Source organism: Nilaparvata lugens, chromosome 9 (genome assembly GCF_014356525.2).
Source record: "Nilaparvata lugens isolate BPH chromosome 9, ASM1435652v1, whole genome shotgun sequence".
Taxonomy (NCBI): Eukaryota; Metazoa; Arthropoda; class Insecta; order Hemiptera; family Delphacidae; genus Nilaparvata; species Nilaparvata lugens.
In genome coordinates this window covers 45,252,880-45,265,663 of record NC_052512.1, presented here as the reverse complement: position 1 = coordinate 45,265,663, position 12,784 = coordinate 45,252,880, and the positions used below count along the sequence as shown (strand labels likewise).

The window sequence follows — 12,784 nt, the reverse complement described above, 5'->3', positions numbered from 1 at the left end:
CAGTATTCTCATCCACAAGTACCTGATTGAAACTATAGAGCTTATGGAAATACAGCAATAGACTGGCTTCTCCACACATCTGTGTAATCACTTGTAAGCTGATTTATGATGAATAATTCTATAGGCCGATTTTTACTCTAATATCGGCGTATGAAGGAGGCTCCTTTTTCCTTTTATATTATCCTTGAAATGCAAAATTTCCAAAAACCTTTTATATAAGTCGAATCTCAATTAAAAAAGGAACATACCTGTCAAATTTCATGAAAATCTATTACCGCGTTTCGCCGTAAATGCGCAACATAATAAACATTTAAACATTAAGAGAAATACCAAACCGTCGACTTGAATCTTAGACCTCACTTCGCTCGGTCAATTATAAAGGAAGGTAGGCCTATTGGCTTAAACGACCTTTAAGTAATGTTCAGACCAAAATCTGCAGCTCTGCAAAGTCTGTGGATGGATGGATCTGAAACGATCTGTCGCCAGCGTAAGCAATGTGGGTTCACACCGACATTTATTTATTTTTATTTTATTTATTTAATAATTCAGAATTACACACTTACAGAAAAGACATCTGTGTATCTGCCAGCCGACGTTATAAGAAACCTCTGCGCGCATGCGGATGTTTTCGAATAGCTCTGGAAGCGATTTTCTCCAGGCATTCGAGCGGACGTTTTCGATAAAGATCTCTCATTAAAAACATAAATCACGTGAAAATGGAGATAGGAGAATTCTAATTTCAGATTCGGATTCAGCGCCTTGAAATAGATAATTTGGCTCGCGTTTTCTCAAAGAAAAAAAAAAGAAAATAAATGTTAAGCTGCGTACACATATACGTTCTTCCAACCCGCACCGAGCACGCTCCTCCCTCGTACCGCCCTCGTACCACCATCGAACTACAGTCGCACCGCCCACGCACCCATCATGAACGTTATGGAAGATGTTAGATCTTCTCGCGTTCCCCGGTCGAACCACTGTTGCTCCCCGGTCGATCATCAATCGCTCTGCTGGAGTGACGTTCGGTTGCGGAGCAGAGCGACAGTCTGTACGCACCTATACACTCACAAAACTTTCCTTGCTCATTGAACTGTAAGCCCCGTTCTTAAACGAGAATAATTTAGGGGAATAACATAATGATGATCGGCGGCAACATATTATTTGAAACTACAATCAGACTACTGTATAATATGTGTATATATAATTATTGTTTTCAGAGAACTTTTCCCTTTGTGTAAATTGTGAAATTCATGCTTTTTTAAAAGTCGTCAAAACAGCTGTTCTACAGATGAAATATCTTGCCTATGACTGTGTTCTTTTTATAAACTGCTCTACCTACCTACCTTATGCACGAGAAGGAGGTTACAAAGTTCATTTCTCAAGGATGGGATGGACCCCCCATTAGTTTCCCAGGAAAAAGACTCATGCCAGTTGATAGAGCTGATATATAACTATACAGGGTATGAATTTGAAAAAAATCGGTCGAGTCATTTTTGAGAAAATCGTGAAAAACATGTTTTTTTAATAATCATCCGCCATTTTTCTCAAGAATATTACGGAGCTCCTGTAATTTTCTCAGAAATGAGACTCATGTCAGTTGATAGGGCTTATGAATAGCTATCCATGGTATAAATTTGAAGAAAATCGTTAGAGCCGTTTTCGAGAAAACCGTGAAAAACATGGTTTTTTAGTCATTATCCGCCATTTTTGTCAACAATATTACGGAACTCCTGAAATTTTCCCAGAAATGAGACTCATGCCAGTTGATAGGGCTTATAAATAGCTATCCATGGTATAAATTTGAAGAAAATCGTTAGAGCCGTTTTCGAGAAAAACGTGAAAAACATGATTTTTTAATAATTATCCGCCATTTTTTCCGCCATCTTGAATTGAATTTTATTGAATTTCTTATTGTCGGATCCTCATGGTATAAGGACCTTAAGTTTAAAATTTCAAGTCAATCGGTTAATTAGGAATGGAGTTATCGTGTTCACAGACATACACACACACACACACCACACACACACACACACACACACACCACACACACACACCACACACACACACACACACACACACACATACAGACCAATACCCAAAAACCAGTTTTTTGGACTCAGGGGACCTTGAAACGTATAGAAATTTAGAAATTGGGGTACTTTAATTTTTTTCGGAAAGCAATACTTTCCTTACCTATGGTAATAGGGCAAGGAAAGTAAAAAGGAAAATAAATGTAATAATTAACAATTTTGGAATCAAGAGTGAGAAGAGAGCAATAATAGCTCTGACAGAGACAGACGCAGATGCTTTTGGTGTGAACACAAACTCTGCGGACGTTCAGATATTGCTCTTTTGCTCTGCAGAGTAAAATAGCTTGGTCTGAACATACCTTTACCATAGCATATTATCTTCTTATGCTATCTTTTCTCTATGGTATCAAATGATACAGTATCACCACAATATGATACAGTATCATCTCAACTTGAAACACAACACTTCACATTTGATACACAACTTCCATACTTTGAATGAATTCTACAAACCATGGCATATCTTCTTATGCTATCTTTTCTCTATGGTATCAAATGATACAGTATCATCTCAATTTGAAACACAACACTTCACATTTGATACACAACTTCCATACTTTGAATGAATTCTACAAACCATGGCATATCTTCTTATGCTATCTTTTCTCTATGGTATCAAATGATACAGTATCATTTCAATTTGAAACACAACACTTCACATTGATACACAACTTCCATACTTTGAATGAATTCTACAAACCATGGCATCTTCTTATGCTATCTTTTCTCTATGGTATCAAATGATACAGTATCATTTCAATTTGAAACACAACACTTCACATTTGATACACAACTTCCATACTTTGAATGAATTCTACAAACCATGGCATATCTTCTTATGCTATCTTTTCTCTATGGTATCAAATGATACAGTATCATTTCAATTTGAAACACAACACTTCACATTTGATACACAACTTCCATACTTTGAATGAATTCTACAAACCATGGCATATCTTCTTATGCTATCTTTTCTCTATGGTATCAAATGATACAGTATCATTTCAATTTGAAACACAACACTTCACATTTGATACACAACTTCCATACTTTGAATGAATTCTACAAACCATGGCATATCTTCTTATGCTATCTTTTCTCTATGGTATCAAATGATACAGTATCATTTCAATTTGAAACACAACACTTCACATTTGATACACAACTTCCATACTTTGAATGAATTCTACAAACCATGGCATATCTTCTTATGCTATCTTTTCTCTATGGTATCAAATGATACAGTATCATCTCAACTTGAAACACAACACTTCACATTTGCTACACAACTTCCATACTTTGAATGAATTCTACAAACCATGGCATATCTTCTTATGCTATCTTTTCTCTATGGTATCAAATGATACAGTATCATTTCAATTTGAAACACAACACTTCACATTTGATACACAACTTCCATACTTTGAATGAATTCTACAAACCATGGCATATCTTCTTATGCTATCTTTTCTCTATGGTATCAAATGATACAGTATCATTTCAATTTGAAACACAACACTTCACATTTGATACACAACTTCCATACTTTGAATGAATTCTACAAACCATGGCATATCTTCTTATGCTATCTTTTCTCTATGGTATCAAATGATACAGTATCATCTCAACTTGAAACACAACACTTCACATTTGCTACACAACTTCCATACTTTGAATGAATTCTACAAACCATGGCATATCTTCCTATGCTATCTTTTCTCTATGGTATCAAATGATACAGTATCATCTCAATTTGAAACACAACACTTCACATTTGATACACAACTTCCATACTTTGAATGAATTCTACAAACCATGGCATATCTTCTTATGCTATCTTTTCTCTATGGTATCTAATGATACAGTATCATCTCAATTTGAAACACAACACTTCACATTTGATACACAACTTCCATACTTTGAATGAATTCTACAAACCATGGCATATCTTCTTATGCTATCTTTTCTCTATGGTATCAAATGATACAGTATCATCTCAATTTGAAACACAACACTTCACATTTGATACACAACTTCCATGCTTTGAATGAATTCTACAAACCATGGCATATCTTCTTATGCTATCTTTTCTCTATGCTATAATTGAATAGATACTAGATATATGTTTGTTTTTGAAGCATCTAAATTTAAAAATCTACTTTGGTGAAAATAATTAAGGACTAAAAATGTTGTGAAGTGAACAACTAGAAGACTTGACCTATCTCGGACTATGTGTAACCTTATCTAAATTTGGGAGAGGAATAGCACAAGGTTGCCTTATTCTTTACTCTCTCTATCATTTTGATGATGTACTTATTGTATGAATCAATAAAGAATAAATCAATCAATCAATCAATATAGAATGAGTCAATCAATAAGGAATGAATCAACCAATAAAGAATGAATCAATCAATAAAGAATGAATCAATCAATCAATATAGTACTCACCTGCATTCTTAGCTGCATATTTGAAATGGGGCTCAGGCTTGGCTGGTACCATTGCTTCAAAACTGGCCGGCATTATATCTTTCATTCTCTGGTGATAAGACAATCTAGAAAATTAAAAAAAAAAACAGTTTAAAATACCAACAGAAACTGGATAAAATAAAGAAATAATAATTATATTTGAAATAATAATCTATAATATAATAAAGGTTAAATAAAAATATTGCATGGTTGCCTGTAAAGTTGGTATACGGGCGAAAGTTTTACGTGACAACGACTTGAGTGGTAGAATAACTTTAATGTGAATATTCATTCGTATAGTAGGAAGAAGGATGAAATAATAACTCACAATGAGAGTGAGTGAGAGGCACGCGTCCCTTCCACTCGGGCATGGTTAGCCCGCGCCCACCTAAGAGCGAGAGAGACAACCATTGAATTGACATTTTGAATTAGTGGCGCAGTCGCAGGAGATTGCTTGCGGCGCCTGCGCAGGTTGACTGCTCCGTTTCACTCTCTCTCCAGGTGAATGCCTTCGGGTTTGCTGCTGTGTGCGTTGCTCGCCACTGCTCCTATTCGTGCTCTTTCCAGACGACCGTGAACCGAAACGAACGCTCTCACTCGCTCTCATTGTGAGCGCATAAAGTGGGAAAGTAACGCAGTTTCTTGAAGTGTCTCCCGGCAAACCAATTTATAAGACGTTGTCACGTCAAAAGACTAAGAAGTTGTCGAAAACCACAGATTTATTGATAATTAGAAAGACCGGTTTCGGTTGTTACACCATTGTCAATCTCTGATAAACTCTTACACAAAAAATATGATAAAGGAAAAAACTGGCTTATACATGTAGGGGATAGGAAATTCACGAATGACGCATCATCACGTCTCAACTACTCAACTGATTAACTTGGAATTTTGCATAAAGATTTTTAACTTACTGAGGATGGTTTCAGTAGGTCGTTTTTAATTGGACCATTACGGAGCATGGGTTATCTGCTAGACAATAATAAACATGAGGATTATATTAGATAATTATACACCAGACATGAGCTATCCAGGTCGCTCAATATTATTATTATAATGTCAATTTGTTTAGGCCTTGATGAATATGGTTCACTTTTTTACAGTCCGGATCCTGTAGCTTTGCCTGTCGCCGGAGGGTCACTTGACTACTAGTAGTTCTGTGAACAGTGGACCTCACGCAGTATTCTCATCCACAAGTACCTGATTGAAACTATAGACCTTATGGAAATACAGCAATAGACTCACTCGCTTCTCCACACATCTGTGTAATCACTTGTCAGCTGATTTATGATGAATAATTCTATAGTCTGATTTTTACTCTAAGAGTGGCGTATGAAGGAGGCTCCTTTTTCCTTTTATATTATCCTTGAAATGCAAAATTTCCAAAAACCTTGTATATACGTCGACGCGCAATTATAGTTGGCCAAACGAAAATGGGTCCTTCAAGGTCGAAGCTTGCTCTTGACACCACCACCCGTCTCTACCAACACTGTTGCCACTTTGTACTAAGGGTGGCTAGTAAGAGAGAAAGTGAATGTGTGTGTGAGAGAGGGTGTGATAGTGAAGTATTGTTATTGTGGGGAGTATTGTTTGCCTTCTCTGGATTGTTGACTATGACGAGGACAATATAGTTCACAGTTTTACAAATGTATTGTACATAATGCTTTTATACTATATATTTATAATACATATAACTTTCAACAGCTGTACACGCCTGATTGTACAAGTACTTTCAGCCAGTCCAAAGCCTGGATGAAGTGTGATGGGAATCAAATGAGAATTCATGCAAACTGAAAAATGCAGAGTGAAGTGGGCACTACAAGAATATTGGCTAAAATAAATAAAATTACATCACTCCACTTCCAATTGATTATTATAAAAGTCTTCAAGTAACCTTTATGAAGTAATAGCTCAGTTTATAAATAGTTGCATTTATAAAGAAAAATCTAATCATCATTATAAAATTGGATTTATTGATGTCATGACTCAAGAAAGAGTTATACATTATACATAACAATATTATTTCCTTCATTTCATGATGTTAAAGAATATAGCGGCTGAAGGGAGGAGATAACGGGGGATGTTATTGTTCTAACTTCAAAGAATGACACAATAGAACTTTTGTACCTGACGTGCTCAAAAGAATTTGTGACAGGTAGTGACGGAGAAGAGGAAGAGGGAAGGTATGAGAAGGAAAGAGCGATGTTCAGGGTGTAGAAATATAGTCAATGTATATAGACTGGTCGAGCGAGGGGTGGACAAGAGTGGCAACATTGCAGTGGCCTTGAGGGGATCCATTTTCGCTTGGCCGACTATAAGAAAGGAACATACCTGTCAAATTGCATGAAAATATATTACCGCGTTTCGCCGTAAATGCGCAACATATAAACATTTAAACATTAAGAGAAATGCCAAACCGTCGACTTGAATCTTAGACCTCACTTCACTCGGTCAATGAATTAAGTGGATATCTGTTTATTCAATTTTCAAAATCCCCATATAATCATTGTTTATGAAAAACTATGGTGGCTATGATAGTAGTTAATTCAATATTTATTCAATATTAAATAGTTCAGCCAACTACTGAACTAGATTGACATGAACGGTTCCAATGGACGACCATATTCGGCCGAATTAACGGCCGGCAGATTCGTCCGATCCAACGGCCGAACGGATCGGTTGAATACGGTTCCAGTGGACGGCTACCCTAAAAATCTGGTGTGGTACACTCACACAACTTTCCTTGCTTATTGAACTGTAAGCCTCATTCTTAAACGAGAATAATTTAGGGAAATAACATAATGACGATTGGTGGCAACATATCTGAAACTACGATCAGACTACTGTTTATGTGTATATATAATTGTTTTCAGAGTACTTTTTCCTTTGTGTAAATTTTTAAATTCGATGTATTTTAAAAGTCGTCAAAACAGCTGTTCTACAGATGAAATATCTCGACTATGACTGTGTTGTTTTTATAAACTGCTCTACTTACCTACCTCATGCACGAGAAGGAGGTTACAAAGTCCATTTCTCAAAGATAGGGTGGACCCCCCATTAGTTTCCCAGGAAAGACTCAAGCCAGTTGATAGAGCTGATAAATAACTATACAGAGTATGAATTTATTTGAAAAAATCAGTCAAGTCATTTTTGAGAAAATCGTGAAAAACATGGTTTTTTAGTAATTATGTGCCATTTTTCTCAAGAATATTACGGAGCTCCTGCAATTTTCCCAAAAATGAGACTCATGTCAGTTGATAGGGCTTATGAATAGCTAGCTATCCATGGTATAAATTTGAAGAAAATCGTTGAAGCCGTTTTCAAGAAAACCGTGAAAAACATGGTTTTTTAGTAATTATCCGCCATCTTGAATTGAATTTTATTGAAATCCTTATTATCGGATCCTCATGATATAAGGACCTTAAGTTTAAAATGTCAAGTCAATCGGTTTATTAGGAATGGAGTTATAGTGTTCACAGACATACACACACACACCCACACACCCAAAAATCATGGACTCAGAGGACCTTAAAACGTACAGAAAACTTGAAATTGAGGTACCTTAATTTTTTTCGGAAAGCAATACTTTCATTACCTATGGTAATAGGGCAAGTTGCGCATTTACGGCGAAACGCGTAATAGATTTTCATGAAATTTGACAGGTATGTTCCTTTTTTAATTGGGCGTCGACGTATATACAAGGTTTTTGGAAATTTTGCATTTCAAGGATAATATAGAAGGAAAAAGGAGCCTCCTTCATACGCCAATATTAGAGTAAAAATCATACTATACAATTATTCATCATAAATCAGCTGCCAAGTGATTACATAGATGTGTGGAGAAGCCAGTCTATTGCTGTATTTCCATAAGGTTTATAGTTTCAATCAGGTACTTGTGGATGAGAATACTGCGTGAGGTCTACTGTTCACAGAACTACTAGTAGTAGTTAATTCAATATTTTTACTTTTTGTTTAGTTGAGAAGTTGATATTGTGGTAATTATTCATATTGAATGGAAAAGATTAAGAAATTGTCAGAAAACCACTGATTTATTGATAATTAGAAAGACCGGTTTCGGTTATTACACCATTGTCAATCTCAGTTTATCAGAGATTGACAATGGTGTAATAACCGAAACCTGTCTTTCTAATTATCAATAAATCAGTGGTTTTTTGACAATTTCTTAGTGCCGGTTGCACAAAAGCCGGTTAAATTTTAATCGTGATTAAATCCACGAGAACCAATAAGAGAAGCCGTCTTATCACAAAGACCTTCTCTGATTGGTTCTCTTGAAATTAATCACGGTTAAAATTTAACCGGCTTTTGTACAACTGGGCCTTAGTCTTTTTCATTCAATTCAATATATTTATTCAATAGTTCAGGCAACTACTGAACTAGACTGACGTAAACGGTTCCAATGGACGACCATATTCGGCCGAATTAACGGCCGGCAGATTCGTCCGATCCAACGGCCGAACGGATCGGTTGAATACGGTTCCAGTGGACGACTACCGTGACAATCTTCGACCATTAATATAATAGACACGGCTTGAGCGTAGTCGCTGAAGCAAACATGAATTGGGTGTGTGACGTCACATGAGAGAGCCTCCGAACTACACGCCATAATCAGCCTATGCTAAATGAGCACTTTCATAGCTTCTGAATCAGAATTTGAACTGATTTAGCCTATTATTCTACTTGAAAAATTAATTATGGAAGTTAATTTATCCATTATTTATTCATATAATTGCATACGTAAAGTCTATGTTTATATTGCCTAGTAAACGTATTTAAACAGATTATGTTGTATTGAAATTTATTTCAGGGCTTTATCAAGCCGATAATAGCTTGCTTCTTGAATCTATGAACAAGTATGAATAGACTTATTGAAAATTCAGGAATTATTGTATGTTATGCACACAATCAATAACATAATCTTGAGCCTGTTCAAGAGAATCAATAATGATAAAGTTAATAATTGAAACCTATCCAAGGAACCTATTATTAGCTCTTTGTAGATGGAATCTGATCAACTTGCATGCTTGTTTTTCTTTTCAAAATTCAATGCATTATAGCTCTAAATTATTAGCTTCTTCATAATATAATAATTATCCGATTAGGGTAAATTATCCAAGATTTAGTTACCTAAGAATTTCACATTGTAAACAAAGCAGTTGTAACCTAGCTACCGTGAATGGACTCATTAAACATTATATTAATATTTTTGTATGCAAAATCAAATGATAAAATTTAGAATCTGTAAATCGGCTGCAGGCATTGAAATACCTTTTTATACAAGGACAACAAGCAAATTCACGTTTGAATTCTTCATTAACATTGACTTATTGAATGATAACTTGAGCCTAATTTGAAAAGAATGTAACTTAGATAATTACTTACCTGTGAAAAGAAATCCCACTTCCTTTTTTATCACTCTCCGTGCAGTTATATGCACAGCAACTTCTCACCATTTTTTAAAGAAATCACCATCTGGTAATTGATTAAAATACAAAAATATGATAGCGTGCCTATACCGTACAAGAATATCCAGCCATTTTGCTCCTTCATGTGACGTCATACGGCTGTTTATGTTTGCTTCTGCCCAATTTATTGTGGAAGTATTGGGAAGCCGTGTCTATTATATTAATGGTCGAAGGTGACAATGGCTGCTTGTGTATCTTTTCGGATGCAACGCGTTGCTTATGAGAAGATACAAAAGAGCATCTGTTGCTTGTGAAAAGATACATTTTCAAAATTGTTGTATGTTTTTGTTTGGGTAATATTGTAGTCTAGTGGCCCTCCGCCGATAGGCAATATTCCTCCGCCGATAGGCAATATTCCTCCGCCGATAGGCAATATTCCTCCGCCGATAGGCAAAGCTACAGCACCCGAACTGTAAACCTCTTTGAGATTTAGATTTTTCTTTCATGTAATGTATTAAGAAAATGGCGTCTCACCTCATAGCTTTCATTAGGACTTCCTTGATGAATTTGGGCCTGGGATGTTCAGAGTCTAGAGCAAGACAACTCTCCCAGTCTTCCCAGCTCCAACGAAACTGGAAATTGCTCAAATGGTACGAGAACCACGTCACAAACCTACAAAAAAAAAACAAACATATTTCTATACGTTATATACAAACTAGCAGGTAACCCGTGCTTCGCAAGGGTCTTTCTTAAAACTTTACGTAATGAAATCTAGAAGAATTCAAAATAGGCCTATAAGAATCCTCGATTGATTAAGAATCTATATGCAAAATTTCAAGTTAATCAGTCCAGTAGTTCTGACGTGATAATTTGTCAATAGTTATTTGTGCAACTAGTGCGCAAAGTGACAGTTTGCTGCACCGAAAGAAACGTTTACGCCCGAGCCGTAGGCGAGGGCGGAATGGTTTCTTGAGTGCAGCAGAGGAACTTTGCGCACGTATTTCACATTAAGTTTTTCCTACAGTTACCATTGAATATGAAAAGTGGGTAATTATGGGTAAAATTGCCTGAAATCCATCAAATGTAATCTGTGTAATTTTATTATTGATAAAAACTTAATCCTAAAATCCTAAAGTCCTCGTTGTCCTTGGTTATAATATATAATGAATAATAATTAGCGCGTTGTGCTTGGTTGCACCTCTGCTCACTATAGCAGCCACAGAAGTCACTGTTACCAACTTCATTTTGATTTTGCTGCACTGTTGCTCCATATAACCTACTAAGTATTTTGTGATGCCATGTTGCAAATCTGGAGTGCAGAAAAATTTTTGCCGCACTAGAGCGGAAAAGTGATTCTTTGCGTTCTGTAATCAGTGCAGCAATGGCCACTTTTCAACGTAACTGTAGGAAATAGTTATTTGTGCAACTAGTGCGCAAAGTGACAGTTTGCTGCACCGAAAGAAACGTTTACGCCCAAGCCGAGGGCGAGGGCGGAATGGTTTCTTGAGTGCAGCAGAGGAACTTTGCGCACGTATTTCACATTAAGTTTTTCCTACAGTTACCATTGAATATGAAAAGTGGGTAATTATGGGTAAAATTGCCTGAAATGCATCAAATGTTTTTCTGTGTAATTTTATTATTCATAAAACCTTAATTTATTGTCAAATTGAATAAAAATGTTGTCCTTGGTAATAATATCTAATACTAATAATTAGCGCGTTGTGCTTGGTTGCACCTCTGCTCACTATAGCAGCCACAGCAGTCACTGTTACCAACTTCATTTTGATTTTGCTGCACTGTTGCTCCATATAACCTACTAAGTATTTTGCGTTGCCATGTTGCAAATCTGGAGTGCAGAAAAATTTTTCCCGCACTAGAGCGGAAAAGTGATTCTTTGCGTTCTGTAATCAGTGCAGCAATGGCCACTTTTCAACGTAACTGTAGGAAAACATAATTTCTCTATACTTTACACCTGTATAGGCTACGTTTATAAACCAGTTCTTTCCTTTATTATAGTATACATGGATGGATGATCATTGTTATTATACTAAAAGATAGGATAAGTTGTATAGTTTCCTTTTCAGAGAGAGTTTTGACAACCCACAAAACTCATTTTCATTTGAAGATATAACGAAAAGGTGCATATGACCTTATTTTTTGCTCAGCCTGCCAAAATACCCCTCATTCCAATATTAAAATTTTCGACTGACTGTTCAGTGAGTCAGTCATTCTATCAGGGCTCGAATAATTTTGAAATTCTAATTAAATAAAAATTGAAGAATATAATTTCTTTATGTAAATAACAACACCTTCATTGAAATACATATTAACTGCATGCGTTTTCATATTGCCGATACAGCATTGATGAAACTGTAGACGTTTATTTAGCATTTGTCTCAAAAATTGTTCTAGCTGAAAAATTAATAATCCATGCCACGTGTAGGCCTAAACATTGCATCAGGAAAACGAAGTTTCAAAACTATGTTTTTCAGGTAGAAAGCAATATAGAAACAGATGTTCCTTTTTTAATTTCGACCATATGATATGGTGATTTTTTAATGAAATCGAATGTACCATTAATGAAATTTAAACATTAATTCTGAAAAATCTAGAAGAAAAATTAAAATTTGGGCTTCCAGGTGCACGAGATTGATATTTTTAGAATCTATGTGCAAAATTTGGAGATCTAAATCATTCCCGTTTTTCCGGTATGCAATCCACAAATAGACATGTTTTGATGCGAACAAACGAACACACGAACAAACACAACCCTACTCTCTCTTATTATATAGATGTCCACGTTATAATG

At 35.8% G+C, this 12,784-nt stretch overlaps 1 protein-coding gene across 1 annotated transcript in view; it reads right to left on the bottom strand.

Annotated features, from left to right (window-relative positions):
- Positions 1-12,784, bottom strand: part of LOC111056517 (nuclear cap-binding protein subunit 1) — a gene marked incomplete at its 3' end in the record, with an annotated part of 106,158 nt that overhangs the window by 50,192 nt on the left and 43,182 nt on the right. Inside the window, 2 exon segments of the mRNA XM_039435984.1 lie at positions 4,536-4,639; positions 10,510-10,647. Of these exon segments, the coding sequence (XP_039291918.1) occupies positions 4,536-4,639; positions 10,510-10,647 (242 nt within the window).